The 24297-nt window shown below is 50.8% G+C and overlaps 1 protein-coding gene across 1 annotated transcript in view; it reads left to right on the top strand.

Moving 5' to 3' along the window:
• The window catches only part of SIDT1 (SID1 transmembrane family member 1), a 30098-nt gene extending 10669 nt beyond the window's left edge, over positions 1-19429 (top strand). The window contains exons 9-24 of the mRNA XM_075166168.1: positions 2558-2629; positions 5404-5552; positions 6166-6239; positions 6793-6859; positions 7534-7607; positions 8161-8284; positions 9339-9456; positions 10430-10566; positions 12176-12284; positions 12702-12716; positions 13510-13586; positions 14727-14773; positions 15585-15690; positions 16011-16121; positions 16839-16952; positions 17899-19429. Coding sequence (XP_075022269.1) covers positions 2558-2629; positions 5404-5552; positions 6166-6239; positions 6793-6859; positions 7534-7607; positions 8161-8284; positions 9339-9456; positions 10430-10566; positions 12176-12284; positions 12702-12716; positions 13510-13586; positions 14727-14773; positions 15585-15690; positions 16011-16121; positions 16839-16952; positions 17899-17961 — 1457 coding nt within the window. The 3' untranslated portion in view covers positions 17962-19429. The remainder of the gene's footprint in view (positions 1-2557; positions 2630-5403; positions 5553-6165; positions 6240-6792; positions 6860-7533; positions 7608-8160; positions 8285-9338; positions 9457-10429; positions 10567-12175; positions 12285-12701; positions 12717-13509; positions 13587-14726; positions 14774-15584; positions 15691-16010; positions 16122-16838; positions 16953-17898) is intronic.
• The last annotated feature ends 4868 nt before the right edge of the window (positions 19430-24297 follow it).

The following is a 24297-nucleotide window of genomic DNA, read 5'->3' as shown; positions in this document are numbered from 1 at the left end:
AAGATCATTTAGTCCAACCCCCCTGCAGTGAGCAGGGACATCTTCAACTAGATCAGGTTGCTCAGAGCCCCGTCCAACCTGACCTTGAATGTTTCCAGGGATGGAGCATCTACCACCTCTCTGCGCAACCTGTTCCAGTGTTCCACCACCCTCATTGTAAAAAATTTCTTCTTTATATCTAGTCTGAATCTACCCTCTTTTAGTTTAAAGCCATTCCCCCTTGTCCTATCACTACAAGCCCTACTAAAAAGTTTGTCCCCATCTTTCTTATAAGCCCCCTTTACGTATTCAAAGGCTGCAGTAAGGTCTCTCCGAAGCCTTCTCTTCTCCAGGCTGAATAACCCTCTCAGCTTTTCTTCATAGGAGATGCGTTCCACGTCCAGATTACCCAGGGCACACTAGCTTTCTCTCAATTTTTTTCTCCTCTTCCCACCCACTGGAATTTCTTTTCCTCCAAAGTACCCCTGGGTCTTGCCTTCTCCATCACTTCCCTTTCCTTTCCCCTTCCCCACCAAGAAAGTGTGGATGGCGGTGCTGAGCAATCTTCTCTGACCATTGTCTTTGAATATTGTGCAACTCCATGTGTCCCTTTGCTCCTGTCACACATCTTATGCCTGGTTTCTGTGGTTAACTTTTTTTTTTTTAATCCTGTGAGACACTTCCCATTCCACATCATCACTATCTGGTGGAGGCAATAGCTGGAGGAACCACACCAAGTGTGGTACATTTACTTTGATGATTCACTCGCACACTGGGAAGTGAGACTGAAATTAGTGGTTGAGCTGGGTCTGAAGCAGCTGTTAGAGACGAGGCAGAGTGTGTCTTCTCCCTGGCCTGCCTGCTTTGTCCAGATTTAAATCTTCCCTTGGTTACTTGGGAAAGAAGGTTGACAAGTCACTTGAGAGCATAAAGCCTGGTCTAAAATAGGGAGGGAGCATCCCTGTGGGACAGGACCGATGGGAGAAGGAAGTGTGCATGTGCCTTGCACATGCCATGAACGTGGGGAAATGCTTCTCTTGCCCTCTTCCCAGTGGTCTGGATTTCCAAATGACTTTAAAGCAACAGGAAAAACTACCATGAGAGAGGGAGGATTGCACAGCAGGTGAAGAGTAGAAGGTGGATCTTGCTCCTCCAGCAACCTACAAAAACATCCTGCTAATCCCAGCTCAGGGCTGAATGAGTGTCATGTGGGGGCTGTGGTGTGCCAGAGCCTTCCCTCTGGTGCTCAGTCCATGCCATGTTGTCCACTTCAGATGCTCCTCCGAGCTGTTCATTGCCCTGTCAGAGGGATGGGGCAGGAGCGTAGAGAAGCAGAAATGGATACCAAGTCTTAGCCCACAAGCACAGTGAACATGTCAAAGGAAAGCAGTAATTTGGACTTGAAACATCACATGTCATTGCTGTATGGGTGCTCCCCTGCCTAGGAATTGGGCTCAGGCAGGGAGAAGTTTTGGGGCTCTTTAATGGAAATGATAGAAAAACCTACGCAAGGGATGTAACAGAAGTGCCCAGAATTGCTAGCTGGAAAGAGGAGTCTGCCTATGCCTGTCAGTTTGGGACAGATCAGGTACTGGGAATTCAGAGATGCTGCTTGGGAAGCCAGGCCATTGCCAGGCTGCAGTAAGGTTGCTTGGTTTTAAATACTATCCCATGTCCTGTATCCCTTTGCTGCTGACTGGCCACGCAGTGTTGTTATGAGGGTGAAGCTTTACAAGCAGCTGGACCTGTCTCGCTGTTTGCCACCACTGGAAGGTGTGGTCCTGCTCCTCCTGCTTTTGCTCCCTCCCTTTTGGGGAGATAGGCATTTGACCCCTCTGTGAGGGTGTTCAGCTGGCTGTGTTTCCTGACGTGCTTGTCTGCTGCCAGTTCAGCAGCTAAGCCCAACCACAGAGGGATCAAACCGGTACCAGGCAAAAAGAGAAAATGTGAAGCCAGGTGGGGAAAGTCCCAGTGCAACCCAACTGGGAGGTGCAGCCCTCCTTGCTTCAGTTGTGTGAGCGCGAGGCAGGGACTTCCCAGCCCTCAAAGGCTTGCCCCTCTTGTCATCAGCATAAGATTGTGACCACTTTTTTGCACAGAGCACTTTTGCTTTCTCCTTGCTTGGTTAAAGCTATGTAGCAGTTGTCTTGCCAAAGGCTGTCTATGACCCTTCCAGGGATAACTGGAGGTTGCAATATTTGAATAGATCAATGTGTGAGGAGGGGAAGGAGAAGAATTAGAAATTCATAAGGGTGCTCTGAATATCGTGAGACTTGCTCTAGAATTTGCCAAGTCTTGCAGCCCCATAATGTGATCCTTACAGGGTGCTGGAGGGAGGCTTGTGCTTTTGTGAGTCGAACTGGCAGTCTGTGTGGGGAGGCTGAAGGGAATGCGTTTGCTTCACGTTGCAGAGCAAGGGTTTCCCTTTTGCTCTAGAGGGAGAATGCCATCTGTTTGGAGAAATGCTGCTTTTCCCAAGCCCCTCCAGCTCTTCAAGTTGTTTGTATTCACCTCGGAGATGTGTTTCGAAGCACTGACGTGAAACTAACTGTCCCTTCTGGGCCTGTTTCCATCGCAGGATCTGGGATTATGACGTCTTCACACCCCATCACAGCCAGCACCCCTGAGGGAAGCAGCTATGGTGCTATTGGTATGGTATCTTCCAGAACTGGGGGCACGGGGAGGGTTCTGCCTGGGGCAGGGGAAGGCACTTTAAGCTGTTTTAAAGCCAGAAAGGAATAAAGCTGCAAGCTTCTTTAGGAGCAGCTTGCAACTGCTTGAAAAAAAAAGAATTGCGGCTTGGGAGGTTCAGGTTGCACTTTAGGGCAAAACATCTACACCAAAAGGTGGCAAATCTCTGGAAGAGGTGCCCAGAGAGACTGCCATTGGAAATGTTTGTCTCAGCTGGACAAACCCACAATCACCTGATAAGTGTTGGTGACAATGCTGCTTCAGGCAGGAGGTTGACTAGGGACTGACAAAGGTCCCTTCCAAACAAGCTTCTAGGAGTCTGTTATTAGCTCATCAAGCCTGCCTTTAGACCGAAGCATGCCTTTCACTGGAAGGCTGAAGCATGCCGCAAGACAAGAATTCAGGGCTTTTTGCGGTCCAGAGGTTTCATTAGGGGAGAAATAACGTCATGCTGTCGACAGGTGAACCATGACCTGGCAGTAGAGGAGGAAAAAAACTCCCAAGGGTCCTGCTAATCTGAGATGATGGGAAATGCCTTCCTTTGCCAGAGTATTTCTTAGTCTCCTTACAACGGTTTTCCCTCCTGTGGAGGGATTGTTATTGAATAGCTCAGTGCTGTGGACTTCTGGGCATAATCCTTGAATTTGACAGCTTGGGAACCCAGGTGCAGGGTGAGGTGATGCAGGTCTAGGGCAGCGTGAGGCAGCTGCTCATCTGAGAGAGGAGAGCAGCTCAGTGTAATTTTTGGTCCCAGCTGAGGGTGCATTTGCTCACTGTGGTGTAAAGACAGCCCTGACGCTCCAGATGTCACCCAGTTGTTGGACTGTGAAGGTGTGATATCTCTGAACACCTCACAAAGAAACACAGAACTGATATTTCATGAGATTTGGGAAAAATTCAGGAGTATTTAAGTCCTGAAATAGAGTTGAGGGCTTCAGCACCACCCTACCCTCCCTCCTCCCCCTCCCCATTCCCAAGAAAATGCTTTAAAAGCATTTGGGAAATGAGGAAGAAACTTGTGTTCTGCTCATGTTGATTGTGGTGGGTTGACCCTGGTGGACGCCAGGTGCCCACCAAAGCCGCTCTATCACTCCCCCTCCTCGACAGGACAGGGGAGAGAAAGTATAACGAAAGGCTCGTGGATTGAGATAAGGACAGGGAAAGATCATTCACTAATTACCGTCATGGGAAAATTAATTTAATTTATTACCAATCAAATCAGAGTAGAATAATGAGAAATAAAACCAAATCTTAAAAACACCTTTCCCCCCCCCCCTCCCTTCTTCTCGGGCTTAACTTTGCTCCCGATTTTCTCTACCTTCTCCTCCCCAGCGGTGCAGGGGGATGGGGAATGGGGGTTGCGGTCAGTTCATCACATGTTGTTTCTGCCACTCCTTCCTCCTCAGAGGGAGGACTCCTCACACTCTTCCCTGCTCCTGCCTGGGGTCCCTCCCATGGCAGACAGTCCTCCATTAACTTCTCCAACATAAGTCCTTCCCACGGGTTACAGTTCTTCATGAACTGCTCCAGCGTGGGTCCCTTCAGGAGCAGACTGCTCCAGTGTGGATCCCCCACAGGGTCGCAAGTCCTGCCAGCAAACCTACTCCAGTGTGGGCTCCTCTATCCACGGGTCCACAGGTCCTGCCAGGAGCCTGCTCCAGCGCAGGCTTTCTACGGGGTCACAGCCTCCTTCGGGCATCCACCTGCTCTGGTGTGGGGTCCTCCACGGGCTGTAGAATGGATATCTGCTCCACCATTAACCTCCATGGGCTGCAGGGGGATGGCCTGTCTCACTATGGTCTTCACCACGGGCTGCAGGGGAATCTCTGCTCTGGCACCTGGAGAACCTCCCCCTCCTCCCTCTTCACTGACCTTGGTGTCTGCAGACTTGTTTCTCTCACATATTCTCACTCCTCTCTCTGGCTGCAATTGCTGTTGCGCAGTTTTTCCACCCCCTTCTTAAACATGTTATCACAGAGGTGCTACCACCATCGCTGATTGGCTCAGCCTTGGCCAGCAGTGGGTCCGTCTTGGAGCCAGCTGGCATTGGCTCTATTGGACATAGGGGAAGCTTCTAGTAGCTTCTCACAGAAGCCACCCCTGTAGCCCTCCAGCTACCAAAACCTTGCCACGCAAACCCAATACACCGGTATGGGCAGTGGGCTGGCTGGGAGCTTGGCCAACCTGTGGGAAGTGCAAGCGCGTCCTGCTGACCATGCAGGTGCATGCAATGGGAGTAAGGCTGATGCTCTGCCTGCTTTGAAAAATTGACTTTCTTGCTCTTTGTCTTTTGTTCTACAATATTTTTAGAAAAGCTTATATATAAAGCTTATATAAAATCTGGAGATTAACTAGGTCAGCCTGTTTCTGACCTCTGAACAGTCTGCTGCTTTCACTAGAGCTTTCTGGCTTTCTGGCTTGTCTCAGACTTCCAGATTTCAGAGCCCAGGCTAGTAAAGAGTAGAAAATGTTAGAGATGAAAAGTAATAGAATAAAAGCACGGGAAAAACCAAAATGCTGCAGAGAAGAGAAGATGGTCCTTGAAAGTGCTCTTAGCTGATATCTGAAACTGTTAGGAAGGTTTGTGATCGTGGAAAAACTTGTTCTCTGAAATGGCCATATCAACTTGTCCCAGCAGATTGCGGCTGATATCTGGGGCAGCTTTCTTGTTGCTGTGCATAGAGGGATTTAGCTTTTACCCTGCCTGTTTCCTTCTTTCCCGCTCTGCTCCAGACGAGTCAAGCTCCAGTGGTGGACGTCAGTTGTCTTCCCCCGAGCGTGGGCTGCCAGCTGGTTCTGACACAGACAGCTCTGTGGAGGAGGAGAGCGACTTCGACACCATGCCAGAAATTGAAAGTGATAAGAACGTCATCCGCACTAAGGTATGGCTGTCATTGAAGCTGTGGCCGGATGCTGGGCCATGGACACATCTGGGCCAGGACGAGCACTAGTCACTTGCCAGCATTTTTAAGTTTCCACTTCCCTTTTAGGTGGATTTAATCTAATAAAGCCAAATGTGCTTCTTAGGGCTTTTTCAGAGACTAGAAAGTTTTCATGCTGTGCTAAGTGTGCTGCTGAACTGAGTCATTTAATATGGAAAATCAGAATATATTGGGGACTTTTGAGAAAGGAGGAAGAAGCCCAGAGTGTCCTAGAAAGTCCAAGGAGATGGGACAGCATAGGGAGAAAATAATGTGCAATAGTAGGTAGTTACCTGGTATGAGCAGTGTGACTTCAGTAGATGTACAGAGGTGCTTTAAACTAGCAGCTCTCAAATTGCCTCATTCTGTCACCTCGTACTGCTCTGTGTGGTCAGAGCCATTCCTGGAGGTCAGAGGGTTTTGCAGAACTCATTCCCCACAGAATCAATTAAATGGTCCAGATAGCACCAAGCTGCATATTGTCCAAATACGTCAAGATCTTCTACTGGCTCCTGTAGTCTTCATTATCTCTTTTCTGTTTTCCTCCTTCTTTCCCCACCCAATAATGTTTTAGGTGTTCCTCTATCTATCAGACTTGTCCAGGAAGGACCGAAGGATTGTCAGCAAAAAGTACAAAATCTATTTCTGGTAAGGAGAAGACAAACTGGTAAGGCCCAAGCTCTGGACCCAGTCTCTGGTTGTGGAGTCCGTCCGCATGCCCTTCTTCTGAACCACACTTTAGACCTGAGGATGTTCTTTGAGCCATCCTGTTACACATTCTGACCCTGTTCAAGTCAGTAACTGCAGATCCCACATACCTCAAATAAGGATATTTGTGGACCAGTGCACACATGATCCTGGCAATGGATTCTGGTTTGCATAATTGCTTTAAAGGGTGGTAACAACTGGTGTGCTGGAACATACTGGGGAAGGGGAGAAATTGGCACTCAAACACATGAGCTTATGGTCCATATCCTGGCTTTTCTTGTGCCCTTAGCATTTGCCTCCTCTTTGCATTAGCACGTTTGTTCTTCTGCTTCAGATCATAAGCAGAGGTATAAAGCTCTAGCTGGGAGAGCAGGGTCTGTGCTCTTAGGCACCGAGGTGTACACATTCCTTCAGAAGCACCGTGGGGCTCTGTTCTGGGTGTGCACCAATTGTTTTGGTGTGTGTAACTGCTGCTACTGTCTCCTCTCTGCAGGAACATCATCACCATTGCAGTGTTTTATGCCCTGCCAGTTATCCAGCTTGTCATCACTTACCAGACGGTGCGTTGGGCTCTGTGTGGCTGTCCCCTGTGCTTGGGTACTCTTGCCTTTAAACTTGCTCTGTGGTTGCATGGTGTAAGGATGATAGTCTCAGTAAAACTGGGATCATCCAGGAATCCTGCTCTGTCTGAGGGACAGTTTACCTTAGTTGCTCTCTCTGCACCACGTGTTGAGTGTTTCTACTGGCTTGGCTCACTGAGCTTGCAATTCTGCTATTTTTGCTTGGGAGCCGGGAGTGCAGCTGTTTTCCTGCTCATCTGATGTCTCATTTGGGGCCTGTTTCATTTTAGAGGCAGGAGGAATCTGCTGTTATCTCTAAAAGACAACTGAAAGCAAGTAGGGTTTGCTGTGATATGAATGATTTCTCCTTCCTTCTCCCCTCCCCGCCCTTGCTATCCTGCTGTTATTCAGATATCTGCAAGCAGATCTATTAGCGGTGGGGTTGAGAGCACACAATATGTTTCCTCTGAAGACTGTTGTCAGGTTTGTGGCCTGTGGCAACATCTTGACCCCTGCTAAAAGCTTCACTTGCAGATGTCAGTACTCCCCTGTGCCAGTGCTAGAGCTAGGCTGTGTCCTGGTACACCTTGTGTACATGCAGTGTTTGCACGGAGCAAACCCCCCAGAACAGGGAGGATTTGCTAATATTAGGTCTTCACCTCCTCTCTGTCCAGGTAGTGAACGTGACAGGCAATCAGGACATCTGCTACTACAACTTTCTGTGTGCCCATCCCCTTGGGGTGCTGAGGTGAGTGAGCCCTGTGGTCACTGCATTATTGTCTTGTGCCTCCTGCATGTTTGTGCTGTGCCCAGGTTAGGATTTTAAGACCACTGACAGTTTAACACTCAGCTTTCTGTTTTGCTCAGCAGTGGCTTTCTGTTGCAGTGAGACACATGCACCCAGGAACGTATGGCATCTGTGCTCCCCTAGTAAACCTACAGCACAGCAATGAGGTGCTCCCATACTCTTTTGGACACTTTCACTTGTATCCAAGGAGCAGCAGCTCTGCAAAGAAGTTCAGATCAGTCCTTTAAGTGCAGCATTTCTCTGAACTAATGTGGGAGTGCAAAGAAAGCCTAGAGTTGGGAATCTCACAGAGGAAGTGTTAAATCCACTGGGGCAGGTGAACTACTCAACCTAAAATTGTCATCCAGGGTGTAAAACTGGCAGGTGTTTGGCAGCTGCTGAGGTGGAGGATGGGGGCGGGGGGGGAGCAAAATCATGTTCAGCTTATCATGGCCCAGGGTTCAGCTTCCTGCTGCTACGCTGCCTTTGTCTTAAACCTTCTTTTTCCCTGCAGTGCCTTCAACAACATCCTCAGCAATGTGGGCCACATGCTGCTGGGCTTTCTCTTCCTCCTCATTGTGTTGCGCAGGGACATTCTCCACCGTCGGGCTATGGAGATGAAAGATGTCTATACCCTGGTAGGAAGCATGGTTGCATGGGGCTGAGCGGAGGGAGGAAAGACAGGGAGAACTTGAAAACCAGAGTGATACACAGTGGGTTTCCATTTGCCTTCCTTGCTGGAGGATTGAATCCTCCTCTTTTTTCCTCCCCTGAAAAAGGGTCTAGGTGGGACACATGTTCTTGCATACCCCAGTATTTTGCTGCTTACAGTATGTCCATACCGTCATGGTGACCCAGCCTGGGCTTGTGAAGACAAGGAGATGAGTAGAGGAACGACTCCCGTGGCTGTGGCTTTTCCTCCAGCGCTCACTGTGGAGGAACTGGGACAGTAGGAGTGTCCCGAGATGCTTTTGTTTATAGTGAGGTTTGATTTGTCTTATACAATCTTGTCTAACGACTCTTGTTAGACAAGTAAGAGGGAATAGTGCTGCCTACAATAATCCGGAGGAATTTGGCTGCCTCTAGCTCTGAAGCAGAGCTGCAGTCTCTTCAGTATCTTCTGGGAGAGGATGGAGAAATCTGCAGCCCTGTGGGCAGTGGTGCTGGTGGTTTCTGGAGACAAACCACTCTGTTTTCACTGGCTTGGTAGCAAGTAAAGGCCTTAGCAGTTTTAAAGGTCTGCTGCTTATGGTTTTCAGATGAGATCTCAGCCAGATTGTGATGGAGATGCCTTCTCACCCAGGCTGATGGGCTCTGCTCCTCAAGTGCTTTTTTTTAACCCCCAAGAGCAAGGCTGCTATTCTGGGTCCCCAGTGGTCTCAATTTTGGACAGAATGTAGCATGGCACAAGGTACAGGACAGAGATTTTTACTCTCAAGATGTCAGTACCAAGACACTGAGGTCTTCAGACCAGAAGTTTCTGTGTGATTAGCTTGGGTTTGCTGGCTGTGGATTCACCTGGCTATGCAGTGTGGCTAAATGCAGAGCCTACGGTTGCACACAGCACACTGTGCTGCACGGGTGACTGAAGGACATGTGTAGGGGTTAGGAGGGATGAAGTGATGGAGAGTGGAAGCTCTCTTGTCGTCAGGACAGTGAGGGTACTTACTGTACAGCTCTGCTCTCTTCCAGGACTATGGGATCCCAAAGCATTTTGGTCTCTTTTATGCTATGGGCATTGCTCTGATGATGGAAGGGGTGCTCAGTGCCTGTTATCACGTTTGCCCTAATTACTCCAATTTCCAGTTTGGTAAGCTGAGTTTCCTTTCTTCTTTTGAGCTGGAGGTAGGATTTGCCATGCTCTGTCTCCTGCTGAGTTGCTGGCATTTCCCATCCCTCTACCCTTGCAAACCTCCCTGGAGTCTGCCTGTTCCAGGGCTCAGTCAGGAGGTAGTGAGGCTTTGGATGCCGGGGACTAACACATTTCAGCCTCCTCTCCAGACCTTGGAACTCTGGTAATGCCCTGCTGGCAGGATCTCCCTTTGCTTCTGCAGCTTGGTGTTTGAAGATAGTAAGTGCACAGCCTGAGTGGCAGAGTGCTCAAGTCTAGGAAGCCTCTGCCTGTCATCTCAGTGGAAACTTTCCTCTGTGGGCTCCTTCGCCTTCCTGGGGAAGAGAAGACTCAGGCAGGATCTGGTCTATGTGCGTAAATACCCGATAAGAGGGAATGAAGATGAGTGAGCCAGGCTCTTCTCAGAGGTGCCCAGTGATAGAACAAGAGGCAATGGGCACAAATTAAAACACAGGAAACTCCATTTGAACACAGGAAAATACTTCCCCCTGACTTTGTGGGTGGTCAAAGACTGAACAGGTTGCCGAGAGAGGTTGTGAAGTCTTCTGTGGAGATATTCAAAGCCTGACTGGACATGGTCCTGGACAACCCTCTCATAGCTGACCCTGCTTGAGCAGGGGGTGTTGCACCAGACAACCTCCAGAGGTCCCTTCTAACCTCAACCATTCTGTGATTCCTTGCCTGTTTCTGTGCTGCACTGTGGGCACTTATTTTCTGAGCCCCTTTAGTTTTTGTTGCCCCAGAGCATGGTAGATGTGCTGCAAGATGGCAAAGCACAAAGTGCTGTACAATGTAGTGCAGCATCAGGGATTTGTGCCTGCCCGCCTTAGGTTTGGCCCTGCTGCTGCACTTCTTTATATGCACTCGGAGCAGCTTTCTCAGCCTACTGGCAGTGCCTGTTTTCACTGTTTCTGTTGTGCTCCCTCCATAGACACCTCCTTCATGTACATGATCGCAGGACTGTGCATGCTTAAGCTCTACCAGACCCGCCATCCAGACATCAATGCCAGTGCCTACTCTGCCTATGCCTCGTTTGCTGTGGTCATCTGTCTGGCTGTCCTTGGAGTGGTATGGCTCCCTCTTACCTACCTGCTTCTCTGGGAAGAAGATGGTGTGGCTGGGAACATAGCTTAAGTGGGCAAATGACTGGGGAGAGCAGCAGGGTAGGATAAGAGTGTGTTAAGCAGCTGCTGGCATTTGAATTCCCAGTGCTCTTGGGTTTTCCTCCTCCCTTCCCCTGGGCTTGCAGGGAGGGGAAGAGCAGAGCAGTCTTCTCTAGGTGGGCTTCTTTTTGGGCTTTGCCCACCACGTGCCCGCAAGAGGAGAAATGCATGTATCCAGGTGTCCGTAACCAAGCGTGCAGCTGGTCTCCTGTGGGGTGGCTCACCTTGGAGGAGGGGGGTGAGGCTGGCTGAGCTTCCGAGACAAGTGTCCTCTACCTAATTTCTTGTGCCTCTTTCTCCCCTTTGGAAAACCCTGTGTTTCTGGGTACAGCTCCTGCAGTTGGCCTTGCTATCTTTGGAGAGGTGCGGGGCTAGAATAATGGCTGGAGGGCTTCTGGGCAAGGTTTTGGAGTACCTGCCTATAGAAGGGCACTGGAGCAGAAGGAATCACAAGAGAGTCGCTCTAGTTTGCCAGTAGTCACTGACAGGTCAGGTTGGTATAGGGCTTTGCAGGTATTGAGCTGGGCTTGCCTGAATCCCCAACCTGTGCTTACCTAGGAGGTCTCTGCTCCTCTTTTTTTGGAGGACTCTCTTTCATTTGGCAGTAACCAGGCAAAGTCCATTGAATTCTTGCTCTGAACTAGCACCTAGATCCCAGTGGGCTGTCAGCCCCTCACTACCACACATAATGCAGAATACCAGTTGATTGTGCGAAGGTCTCTGGGTAGGAGATTGTCTGTGGGATAAGGCCCGCAGGAGCAGCTGGCAAACTTGGGACTTTCCAAGAATCTCTTGATAGCTGTGGTAGATCTGCACACTCGGGTTCAAAACACTGGGGTTTTATTATGGGATGCTGTTTCTTTTCTTGTGAGATGCTTTGAAGCTGTAGTTTCCTTACACAGGAAATGTTCAGGCAAGTGCTGTGCCCCAGGGGAGGGGAATGTGTGGTCATAGCCTGATGGCAGACCAGAATTTCTGGACTCCTTAACGTATAACTGAAAAATTAAAGTTTTAATATAACATTAACCTGCATTTGTAGGTCACTTCCATCCTTAAATACAGTGAAAGTGTACAATAGGTGCAATTGCCTGCAGAGCAGCTTTGTCCTTTTTGGTCTACTATGGTGTGCTTGTTAAAGTAATGGTTGGTTCCCTGACTGCCTTTTTAAAAATCCAGCTCCTGGCCGGAGAGCTGCTGCCCCCCTCAGCAGGGAGAGCTTGCCTAGCCTGGGATTCCCTGCATTTCTGCTTCCTGGGCCAGCTGCAGTCCTTCCAAGCTGTCATCCTTGTCTGAAGGGGCATTCAGAAAGAACAGTCTCCTCTCCAGAAGTGCTGAGCTCCTCTTGCTTCTCTGGACTTTGTTTGGATTTATAGATCTGGTTTTGGGTTGGAAGATTTGGGGGTTTCTCTTCCATGTTGAGTGAGTTTGTCTAATACCCCATGGTGACATAGGAGAGAAAAGGATCAGCCTGCTGATAACAGGGCTCAGTTTGCTTTTAATATGTCTGCTTTCAGGTGTTTGGGAAAAATGACGTGTGGTTTTGGGTCATTTTCTCAATGATCCATGTTGTGGCCTCGCTGGCTCTCAGCACCCAGATCTACTACATGGGCCGCTTCAAGATGGGTAAGTGCTGTGACTGAACCATCTTGCTCTAGGGTGCGCAGGTGCCTCCTGTCCTCACCTGCTTGAGTTGCCTATGCTGCACATCTGTGAGCATGGTGCTGTGGCCTGTGCTTGTGTTCTGGGTTATCCTGTCCTCTCATCCATCTGATGCTCTTTCTGGCCTTTGAAGTCCTTGTGCTGCCGCTTCCCAGACCCATGGGAGTCAGCATGACCTGACTGCTCGGTGGTGGCAGGAGAGCTGGGCTCTGAGGGAGCCTGCCCTTCAGTTACCGCTCTCCCTAGCGCTGTGCTCAGAGTGGTGAGCTACATAAAACCCTGTCATGGGGTGAGGGGGGAGAGGGTCTGGTGGGGAACCTGGCTCTTGTGCTCTGCTTACAAACATATTTCTCCTTCCTCTTTTGCTCCTGTCTGCCTCAGATGGCCCTGACTCAGGTACTGTCAGCAGCTCTCATTTTTCTGTGTTGAACTGATTGAGCAGCAGAATAGCAGCTGGGGGATGCATGGATGTGTGTGGAGAGGCAGGCTCCTGGGGTCAGCTCTTGAGAAGTGAAGTCAGTTTGCCGGCAGCACTGCCAGTCCCGTTCCTTGGCAGAAAGGGGGTGATATAGCACAGGAGAGCCTCTGATCTTGGTGCAGGAGCCTTTTCAAGCTCCACATTTGTGGCTGAAGAGGGGCATGTGTGTGCATGCATGTTTGGCCATCACCACTGCCACTGATGGCTCTCCAGTGAAGCTTCTGCCGTGATTTTGAGAGCAGGAGTGTCTGGAGTGTGCTCTGTCCCTCTAGAATCCTCTAAGGACCGTGGGATGAGTTTCTGCTATTTCCCTGCTCTGGCAGCTTGTTCCATGGAAGGTGCTTTTCCCCCTTCCTGCACACACCTCTCTCCTCCAGAGATGCGGTTGCAAAGCCAGCCTGTTTATGTGTACAGATAGGGCCTATTTGACTTCTGGGCAGTGCCAGTGGCAAGGGGATTATTTATTTATTTATTTATTTATTTATTATTTTTTAACCTGTCACTCTTGCCAAATGCCATCCACATCCTGCAGTGGCTGCCCTTTTGCTCAGCACAGACTGTTCCCAAAGGGCAAGGAACAAATCTGTGGACACCCTAACCCTCCACAGGCTGAGTCCTCTGTCAGCCAGTGGGTGTCCACGTCTTTTCCCCATAGGCATTTTGGAGCTCACTCTGCTGGCTGTTCTGGCTTTTTATCCTCTTCTTTGGCAGACTTGGGGATATTTCGACGGGCAGCGATGGTGCTGTACACAGACTGTATCCAGCAGTGCAGTCGACCAATGTACATGGTAGGTGATTTCTCATCTCAGCATCTCCCTCAGCAATTGCTTACTTTCTAGGCAATGTGCAGAGGAAAGAGTTGTGGCTATTTGAAAAAGGGATGCTCCCTGCTTCCCTTCTTCTCCCTCCCCACAAATGTTTGCGTAAGTGTAGATCTCTGCTGGAGCAGTTTACCCCCCACTTTCAGGCCTCCCCTGAACTATGGCTTGGTGAATAAAACATCAGACCAAAGGCGAGACAAGCATGATAGGATTTGTCTTTGCTCTTGCTCTCTGGGGGCATCCGTTCAAAGGAATGGGTATGAGGCTCTGTGCAGCACAGCTTCTCTGGGGAAGGTAGCGACTATTTTGACTCTGCAGCTTAAGCAACACCTATTGCTATTTCTACAGCACCTCAGGGCAGACAGCAAAAAAGTAAGAAGTGGTAGCTGTTACCTTGTGTCCCACCGATTACTTTCTTCTTGGCAGAGTGCTAATTAGGGCTTGAAGCCAAATGAATTTTTTATCCATGAGCATCATTTTTATTATGCTTTTTTTTTTTTTTAATTTATTCTCCCATCTCTGAATACGTGTCAGACTGAGTTTTGCAAGCAAACTCAGTGCACTCAGGCATAGAGTAAGCCTGGCCAGCCTGAAATAGCTACATCGTGAAAGCAGCTGTAAGCATAAATGCACATGCCCCACTTCTGCCTGCTGTGGTTACAGTGCTTCTTTAGCTAATGGTGAGATGGGTGAAAAATGGCTCTGTGGATGCTGTCCAAAGCTTCCCCTGCTGCCTCTTTCAAGCATGTCCTTTCTCTGTGCAACAATTTTTCTGTGAAATGGTGGGAGGGAAGGAATCTAACTAGAAAGACAGTGGAAACAATCAAAGGATTTGCAGAACCTCCTGAGGCTGATCCTTAAGTGCTGGGCTTGTCATTTTTTAGATGTTTAGTCTCCTCCTTGCAACACTTTCTTCAAATTTGTGAGGGCCAGAGCAGTTTCCATCTGGCAAAAGCTCCTGCAGAGCAAACTTCAGGGCCAGGTGCATGTGTGTTTGCAGGAATCGGATTCCAAATCCCCACATAATGATATCCTGAATTTCTGAGGCGAAGGCCTCTTTTTGCATTTCCTTCTGTTTTCATATGATCATCAGTGTCTTCTCTTCAGGACAGGATGGTGCTGCTCATTGTTGGAAACCTGGTCAACTGGTCCTTGTAAGTAGTGGAGTGTGGGTGTCTGCGTACTTGTGCACGTGGGCAGCAGGATTCAGTATTGACTCACAGGTGGTCTGAAGTGATGGGGAAATGCAGCAGTATCTGCACGATAGCCCTGTGCTGGGGCCTTTCTGACACGTTTTGGCAAGGAGCTGGATCTGATGAGCGCTGAATGGTAGGCAGATCCATAGGATGCAGCACTACAAAGCTATGTGAGGCATCCCTAAGGGTTTCAGCTGGTGCTCTCATGGCTTGTGTCCGAGTGAGCTTGTGTAGGGCTGGCCTGGTACCTGGCGGTGCTGTGTTGTGCTGTACATGTGCTTGCACGTAGCTAGGAGGTCTCTGGCACAGCCAAGGTGCAGGAGACTTGACAGATGCCCCTTAGTCACAGTCACAGAGCCTGGCTCAGCAGTAACTGCGTGGATGGAGGGATCAGCTCTTGGATGAGACCTAAGATCATTGCCCCAGGCTCTTGCTTTTCACTAAAGCAAGGGGTACATGCCTTCTGCTAAATGTACAGATCTGGGGCCAACTCCTACCAAGTGAGATGCATTTGGCCATGTGTGAGAAGCAGCCCAGGGCCCTTGCCTGTCCTCTGGTGCTTGCAGTTGCTCTCAGCAGCTGACCATGGCCAAGTTTGCTCTGCTTTGCTTCTCATCAGGGAGCAGAGGTGAGTGGTGCATTTTCTCCAGGGAACTGGCAGTCTGTGGCAGTGTTGCTGTGTCCTGTGGTCTGGGGGGAGCAGCAGGTGGGTGTGTACCTGTCCCCAGTGAAAGAGGCTGCCTAATGTCCCTTTTTCCCTCTCTCTCAGTGCTATCTTTGGGCTGGTGTATCGGCCCAGAGACTTCGCCTCCTACATACTGGGGATCTTTATCTGTAACCTGTTGCTGTATCTGGCTTTCTACATCATCATGAAGGTAAAGGAGGCAGGTGTAGCTGTCCCTGGGGTGCCTGTCTCCAAAGGGCAAGGGATGAGCCTCTTTTTTGGCTGCAGTCTGGGTTCCTGTGGTGCTGCAGAGGGATGTGGAAGGGCATTGTGGGGCTCAGGGGGGGACAAAGTGTTGGTGTTGGGGAGGGATGCTGTGTAGCCATCTCGGCAGTGGCAGAGCTGTGTCTCCCTGGGGTGGGCAGCCCTTCGCTGATGCAGATGGTCCAGGCTGGCACGTCAGCCCTGTGCATGGCTCCAGCCCCTGGGAAGAACTTGAGGCATGTTGTGAGGCTATGTCCCTGTCTGCAGCTCCGCAGCTCTGAGAAGCTCCTGCCCATCCCCCTGTTCTGCATCGTGGCCACGGCAGTGGTGTGGGCAGCCGCCCTCTACTTCTTCTTCCAGACCCTCAGCAGCTGGGAGGTAAAGTTCCCCTTTCACTGTCCGTCTCCATTTCTTGTCATCTTTCCTTCCTGTTGTTTGTTTTACACAAAAAATACGCTGGGGAAGAGTCTTGGGCTGCTCATGGAGAACTGAAAAGGTAGTAGACTGGGAAGGGAGCCTGAGAAGCTGTGCTGAGCCAAAAATGACTGTATGCATGCAGCTGTGGGGAGACTATTTATGACCCAGGTGATCTGCAGGTGACTGGTCCTCAGAGCTGGGGATCTGAAAGCAAAACTGGACAAATCCTGACCAGTGCTGGATGGAAGACTTCTCCCTGGAGCAGATGGCCAATGGGGAATAACCTGCCTGGGGTTGTAGGGGCTCTCCATGGCCTGGGAGGCTCTTAAATCCTGACGGGATGGCTTCTAACAAGATACCACGTCCATCTCTAGGGAAGTGAGGGGCTTGCTGCAGGGTGGTCTGGTGGAGGCTGTGCAGCTTGTGCTATGCAGGACCTCAGATATGGAGACCAGAGGGGTCCCCTCAGCTGTGGGTTGTGGCCCCAGATCCATCTCCAGGTCTAAGTATAACATTGCGTTCCTGCCCTGCTCTCACCACATGTCCAGCCAGCACAGTGCTTTTTCCTGGCTCCCGCATGGAGAGTTAAAACAGGGCAACCTCCAGAGGGTCCAACATGGCCAGCCAGGGCCCTGTGTGAGTGGATATCAGGTCCTGACACCTTGCCTGCTCCCCTAGGAGACTCCAGCAGAGTCCCGGGAAAAGAACCGGCCGTGCATCCTGCTGGGCTTCTTCGATGACCATGACGTCTGGCACTTCCTCTCTGCAGCTGCCTTGTTCTTCTCCTTTCTGGTGAGTCCTGCTGAGCCTCCCACTCTGCTGTATGGCCTCACCGTCTCCTCTTCCTCCTCGTCCCTCTCTATTTGCGTGGAGCTGTGGCTGCCCCAGGACCCCACAGAAGTGTCCCAACTCCTCTGCTTGGCTTTGCCTCCAGACATCCTTCACAGTAGGATGCTCCTTGTCAGTGGGATCAGGGATCAGGCTTCCTCTTTTGGCTTGTTGCTCCCTGTGCCTCCTGGCTTCAAATTCCCTCTGGGGCTGTGGGTCACACAGCTGTTGTGGGGAAGCTGAGGGGCTGCTGGTTGACCAACCCTCTCAGGGGTTTGTGAGGACCTCCTAGAAAGGGACCTTACTCCCTTTGACCCAGGCAGTAGGGTCACTGGTGTGGAGCTTAGCTCACTCCTGGACTTTCCCTCACTTCCATAGTGGACTCCTGTGCTTCTCTACTTGGTACTCTTTTCAGGCCTGATGGTCTGCATGGTGGCAAAGGTGGAGGTGTCCCCAAGCATAGTGTTTTGTGAAAGTGGAGAGGGAGACCTTAACCCTAGCTGTGCAAGGTGCAAACTGTTTGCAAAGGAGCTGCCTGGCCATGTGCAATGTCTGAGCTATGGTCAAGCAATTCCCATCCTGCTGCCTCCTGGATGGCTCTTCAGAGGCTAGTGATGAGGGACCAGGTTACAAGCAGCGTCTCCATCACGGTTGGGGCAGGATTACCTGCTCAGGTCCTTGCAGCACTGTAGGCAGAGCTACCTGTGCTGCCAGAGTGACTTCTGGGAGCATTAGAGAAACAAAGTTAATCTGGCACATCTACATGGGTTGCTGTTGTGGTTCCTCTACATGCTGGAGATGTGGCCCAGGTGGAGCCCTGCTGTGACGAGATGCCATCGGGAGCTGGTTATTCTCCCCAGCTGTGGGCTGGCCAGCGAGACCTGAAGCTGCCTCACGCTTTCCTCCTTAGGTCCTGCTGACCCTGGATGATGACCTGGATGCAGTGCGCAGGGACAAAATCCCGGTGTTCTGACTCCCCAGGGGACGGTGGCGCAGGGGCGTCCCAAACCACTCAGCGAAAGGCACCGGGCCACCAGCATGTGTGGGAAATGAGCCTGCTTCTGTGGCCGGCTACCCCATGGGAGCAGGAGAGCCGGATCACAAAGGGGTGCTGCGGTAACTGAGGCGGGACCGGGAGGGAAGGCAACGTTTGCTCCTTTCCCACTGCACCTTCTGGGGCAGGCACGACCTGGCGGCTGAGGCCAGTGCCCAGCCCTCTGGCTTGTAGGTGCAGCAGGTGCTGGAGCCAGTGAAGAGGGAGGAAACGGGAGGTGTGTTTGAGAGCTTTGCTTCCCGTCTTCCCTGCTGATGTGCTCTGCTTCCTCTCCGGAGAGCGGGCTTGAGAAGTGCAATGCAGCTCCTCCTGCATCGGCAGCCAGCGCCTGTACCCTGCGGGCTGCTGCCCTCGGAGAGTCCCTTTGGCAGCACGAGGAGAGCTTTTGGTTCCTGACCTGCGGCCGCCGAGTGAGCAAAGGACTCCAAGCTAAGGTGGCAGTGGGGATTGGTTTCTTTTTTTTTTTTGTTGGAGAGGCTCCTCCTGTAGCTGGTGGGGAGCCACGGTAACAAGAGAAACAAGTCCAAGGGACTGCCGTGTTGGAGGGAGATGGTGGACTAGAGCTGCCCACGAGTGCTCTGCCAGAGACAGAACCTCCCACTTTGCTCTTGCGGCCTCTCTCACTTGCACATATTGAACAGCCTCACTGCTCTCTGGCAGCTCCTACACAGGCGCTTGTCAGTGTGATGGTCTCCTTCACAGCACCAGAAGTGCTGTCCTCAAGCAACCTTAAGAAAGACGGTGCGGTGAAGCTGCAGCCTTGCGTGCTGGGTAGCTCCTTGGCAGCTCCTTGGCTCCTGCTGCGTGGCCTTGCTAAAGGGGCAGGGTGGAACGGGGAGGCTGTCCAGCAGCCTCAGACTTTCTCCTCCCACAAACTTGCTTTGGGCAAACTTGGCAAAGCAGGTTCCCTTAGGGGCTGGGAGTGTGGACGAGGTTTTGGGGCAGTTCAGGTTGAGCTCTTTAGCTAAAGATCTGGACCAAACTTCTTTTCTCTCCAACTTTTCTGCATCTGAAGTAAGTTTTTAAATAGCTTCTGCATTCTTTCTGAATTCTCAGTTATTTAAAAAACAAGAATAAGGTGTGAATTATTTCAGGCCTTGCATCTAAAATGTGACCTGTTTTGCTCATTTTGAATTAAAAAGTGTTCTTTGAGGCCTGCTGTCTTTATTCTTGTCACTGTCTGACCGCTTTTCCTTTGGTGTATGTGCATGTACCCACTGATGCCAAGGCTCCAGTCCACTTGTGCTTACCAAAGCAGAAGGCTATGGTAATTTTCTACTCCAAGAAGTCTGTATCTCCTAGTAAGGTTTTGCACTAGCTGGTTTTTATTTTTTTCTAAGTTGGAGTTTGTCAAGATGGTCAATAAAATGAATGTTCTTGGCTCCCTGCTCTGCAGGTTGGTCTGAATTCTTCTTGCTCCAGCTCTCCAGCAGCAGCAAAGAGAGCACTTGGGGTGGAGGGGTGTCCAGTGGTGTCACACAGCTGCTGTCATCCTTAGGTCCTTAGGAGCCTCACAAACAGCTTCCTGAGCATTGGTACAGATGACCTGCTTGTTCTCTTAACCAAATTGCCTTTGTGGGGCTAACTGGAGTAAAGAACAGACACTCTTGTTTGTCACTGTAGCCCCTTTGGCAGAGTGAAGATAGGGCTGGAGGAGGAATGACACAAGAGGCTGCCAGCAGCTACCCGCCCGAGCAGAGCTGCACTCCTGTGGAGATGTAGCCATGTTTCAGGCAGGGTGTGCCAGAACATGCAGAAGGTGGTGGTGGTCCCTGTGTGCTGTGTTTTATTACAATATTTGGGCTTGACTTGCAGGTTTGCCGTGCAGATGGAGTTGTGAATGTTCAGTGATGCTAGAAATCGGAGTAGGTTTCTCAGGCTTGTTGTGAAGCATGAGCTTCTCTTCCTTTACAGTGTCAGCATGGGCTGCAGAGAAGGAGATGGCACTTGCTTTTGTCTCAGTAGCACCAGCAGAGGAGTATCAAGCTCAGGATAGTCCACATTTTCCATTCTGCCACCCTGCAGCCTTGCCATATGTTCTTGGTCTGTCTAAAATGGCAGAATCCAATATAGCCACACAGGCTTGCCTGCAGCTTCGTTTTTCTTCCCCTAAGGAAAGACTGCCAGGAAGTCTGAGGTGCAAAAAAAAACCCCTCAAATCCTTACTGCTGAGTGCTGCAAGACTAAGCAGCCCCCATCAGGGACTCCCGGCTGCCTTGCGCAGCATGGTTATAAACATGCAGTGCAGATGGAGCCACCTGGGTTTCTGAACCCCGAGGTGTATGAATGTTTGACCCGACAACTTTTTTGCAACACATGCTCTGTGCTGCCCTGTCTCCCTCCCTGCAACTGCAAGGCCTGCTGTAGGAGCCCTTGTGCTGCACTTCCAGTTCTCTGACCAGTGAAACCAAAATTTGTTGTAATAATACCTGGGGTGTGCAGGATGTGCTCTTTCCAGAGCTCTACTGGGAGGGCAGGTGGTAGCACGCAGTGATAGCGCTGCTGCCAGCACCGTCCATTCCCTCCCTTCTCTCTGCCTCTAGTCCTGGCCCCAGCAGCAGGAGCAGAGGTCTGAGGCACGGCTGCACGGAGCCCTGCTGCATGGTGCCACCTGGAAGCTGCATGAAGAGCTGCAGCGGTAGATCTGTTGGGAGGTGACGTGCTTGTGTGATGGTCACATCATTTGCTGCTGAGGTGAGCTAGGGAGCAAGTGGGGCAGTGCTTTGGAGCTGGAACTGGGGGAGGTAGCAGGAGAAGGAGGAGAGAAAATTTCCTGATGGAGTCCTCACCATGGGCCTTGCATGAACAGTGTCTTGCCTTAGCAAGTGCCTGGAAAAGTTTGGGTCGAGCCCCTTGAGCGCCTTCAGGGTGGGTTACAAGGCTTTGTGTGTGGAGGTGCTTGCAGGACAGCAGTGCTGCGGTGGGCAGGATAAATCTCTAGGTGCTGGGGGCACATGGGGTTTGAACGCAGCCTGCTAGCACCAGCAGGTTAAGCACCAACTCCCATGAAGTGCTAAACCAAAAGAAGCCTCTACTTGAGGCCAGGCCTTCCTTGCTCCTCTGGGACCTGGAGGGAGATGCATAGATCTTGTTTAAGGTGGGAGCTTGTCAGTGGGAGGCTATGCTGGGGTGATTAAAGGCACTTGAAGTGCCTTTAGAAGAAGAGATACTGCCCTGAAGAGATACTGCCCTGCTGTTGCCTGAGGCTCAGTGGTTAGAGCATCTGCCTCCTGTAGGAACTGCGCCAGCCTTCGATCTTTTAACTGCCCGGTTTCTCTGGTGTCCACGCTGCAATCACACCATGCAGCTGCAACAGCACCATGCAAAGCGCTCCAGAGCCCACTGAATATTTTTATATGAAGTGGGCAAGTCTGGCCAGAGACTCCAGTGCGGTTTCTTACTAAAATTAGCGAATGCTGCCTCCCTCAGTCCCCTTGAGCCAGAGAGGTGGGCAGAGAAGAGGGACACTAGTTCAAAAACCTGTTGATCTTGGCAGGTCATCAGAACTGGTGTACAAGCAGGTATTTAGGGAGAGAGTGAGACCTGGAGGATCCAGTGTTGGATCCTGCTGTTTGTGATCTAACCTGAAGTCCCCTTTGCTCGCTGTACTGCCTTCACACCCCCTGCTTAGTCAGGTGGAGGATTGCTCTTGCCTTGCAGGACTGCCCTTACCCTGTCTTTAGGTGTGGAGGAAAATGAGCAGCTTTTCCTCCTGTACAAGTATGTTCTGCTTTTGGTATATTTTGCGGTGCGCAGAAGTCAAGGACATAGGACAAGGCATTGGGGCAGTAGGAATTACTGGTTCTGTGCCAGACTAGAGAAGGGCTTGTGTGCCCCAAAGTTTGTCCAGTTTTGGACACACATTTTCATAAAAGGTATTCCTTCTCTCCATCTCCTCCATAGTCTGTAGTCTCAGACCTTGTTCCAAGTTTGTATTTGTTTTAACCAGGAAACCAGGTATCTTCTCTAAATAGGAATGTGAGAAAAAACTGTTGAACAGCAGTTGGAACACTCAATGTAGGAGGTAGAAGAGCAATATATGGGCTCGCTGAGCTAAGCAGAGATGAGCACAGTATGCAAATGGCAATGGTGGTGGCAGCAGTGAGGGAGAGAGGTTGGAGAAGGGTGGAGAACAGCACAGAACAAGCAGAAAAATGTGAGACAATTAAATTAAATACAAGGAAGGGCACCTCAAGCATAAGATATGGGAGGAAGGGTTGGAATTGTCTCCCTCCTGCTTCTGTGCCTCTAGCTTGATGCATCAATTTTAAAAATTTCCTCTTAGCTTTGCCCTGCCTGCTGGTTTCTGTTTGTACTTTGATTCTCCTGCTTAGCGGCTGCAGGACCCAGCCTGACCCGGCGGCTGCAGGGGGGCCTCGATGGCTCTGGCTGGTGGGGTGTCTGGCTGGGCACCTGGGCAGCTCTGTGTCTCCCAGCTGTCCTAGTCAGCTGGGCTATGCAGCCCTCCGCACCCGAAATGTGGCTTGTGCCTTCTCCAGGGGACTGCCCTCAGGGAAGGAAGAACGGCTCCCTGGGTAGGTGGGGGACCTGTGTTCCCTGAATTGCAGGTGTCACTTTGTTGCTGTTGTTTCACCTTTCTCTGTCCACTGAGCGAAACAGTGTTAGTTAGAGGTGTGTAGGGAGACAAGCAGAGCGGCTGGTGTGAATGGTGTTAGGAGGTGGGGGCCCTTCTGCTGCCCATGGGCCGGTAGCGGGGTCCCTGCTACCCCCATCATGTGTCGATCCCTCCTATGCTCAGCACAAACCGCTTTAACAACTCTTGAAAGGGAAGCAAAGAGTTCACTTTTCTGGTGAATCCCCTCCTCAGTGAGCTGTAGGGGCTGAGGGGCTCAAAGGCAGCAGGATCTGGCCTGGCTGGAAGTGGCGGCTGCCAGAATAACTCTCTGTATGCTGTGGAAGCTGTACCTGCCCAGGAACACCTGCCCTAAGCTTTCTGCAGTTGGTCATTAAATACCCAGGCTTATTTGCCAAGTCATGAGATATGTTTGCTGTTTTTATAAGCAAAAGAGCTACTAACACTCAGCTTTGTATAATTTTTGCATTACATCTCCTGCAACACCTTCCCCATTCCTACACCAGCCTAGGCCTCTAACGTTTTCCCAAGTAAAAGCCAGTGCAGTGCTGTGGTTGGGTCAAGCGATTTTGGGTGCTGCACGGCCAGAAAGCTGCTGCTGAGCAGGCTCTGCTCTGCCTCCCCCCGTAGCAATGTGACCTGTCTCTTCCCTCTACTGTGCCCTTCTCCTTCCACAGCTCCTCGTCACCTGAAGGTGTCTCCCCTCTGCCACAGCTGGGTTGACCTAAGCCGTGGAGAGGAGGTGGATACAACCATATAGTCCTTGTTTTCTCAGGAAATGTGGGTAAAGTTGTTGTTCTGCCCGGTACAACTCAAGGGAGACAGAAATAGCTTTTGTACAATAATAATAATAAAAAAAACCCTCACAGTTTAAGGAAGCTATTAGGATCATATGAGCTGACAGTGTTACAACTACCACTAAAACCTCTGGGATGGTAGAAGAGCAGCCAAGGCAGGAAGAACATGCTGCGCTTTGAAATGTGAAGGCACAGTTTTAGGAGAAATGTTAACTTGTCCACAGCTAAATGTAGATTTTGTGCCTATTAAAACAGCGGCAGCTGCACAGAGCAAAAAGGTCCTTGGCAGGGTGGAGTTAGCAATGACAGCAACAGGGAGTTACTGAGTTTATCCAGTACGTGAGCAGGGTGTATTTGAGACTGAGGTACACCGCCAGCGGGTATGTTCCACCTCTAGCTTAAGATGGGGGAAGAAACACTTTGAGCCAGTTTCACTTGTGCTTTTGTGTGTGGTTTCCCTCACATACACGCGTGTGTGGCTGTACAAAGCCTCTGAATGAGCTCAGCGGGCCTGAGGGCGCCCAGCAGCTTTACGTCTGGAGGAGGCCTGGAGGTCTGACAAGTGGGACCTCGCTGCCCCAGGGGCGCTGCTGGGGCCTCGGTGGACACTGCACCGGCAGCCCCGCTCGCTCCATCTCCCACAGGTAAGCACTGCACCTGCATCTGTTGTAGTTAGCTAGTGGCCAGGGCACCAGCCCGTCCGTGAAGGTATTCAGATGCCTCGTGTCCTGTTTCCCTTCCCCTCTACTAGATAGGAAAGAGCAGGTTGCTACAGTGGGAAACTCCACCTTTATGCATTGTGCTGTCAACACGCTGACCCCGAAATTGGGGCTGTTGCTCTTGGGCAGCGCTCGGTGCAGTTAA

This window comes from Calonectris borealis, chromosome 1 (assembly GCF_964195595.1).
Source record: "Calonectris borealis chromosome 1, bCalBor7.hap1.2, whole genome shotgun sequence".
Lineage (NCBI taxonomy): Eukaryota > Metazoa > Chordata > Aves > Procellariiformes > Procellariidae > Calonectris > Calonectris borealis.
Note: the sequence above shows the minus strand (reverse complement) of the source record. Positions and strands in the feature narration are given on the sequence as shown.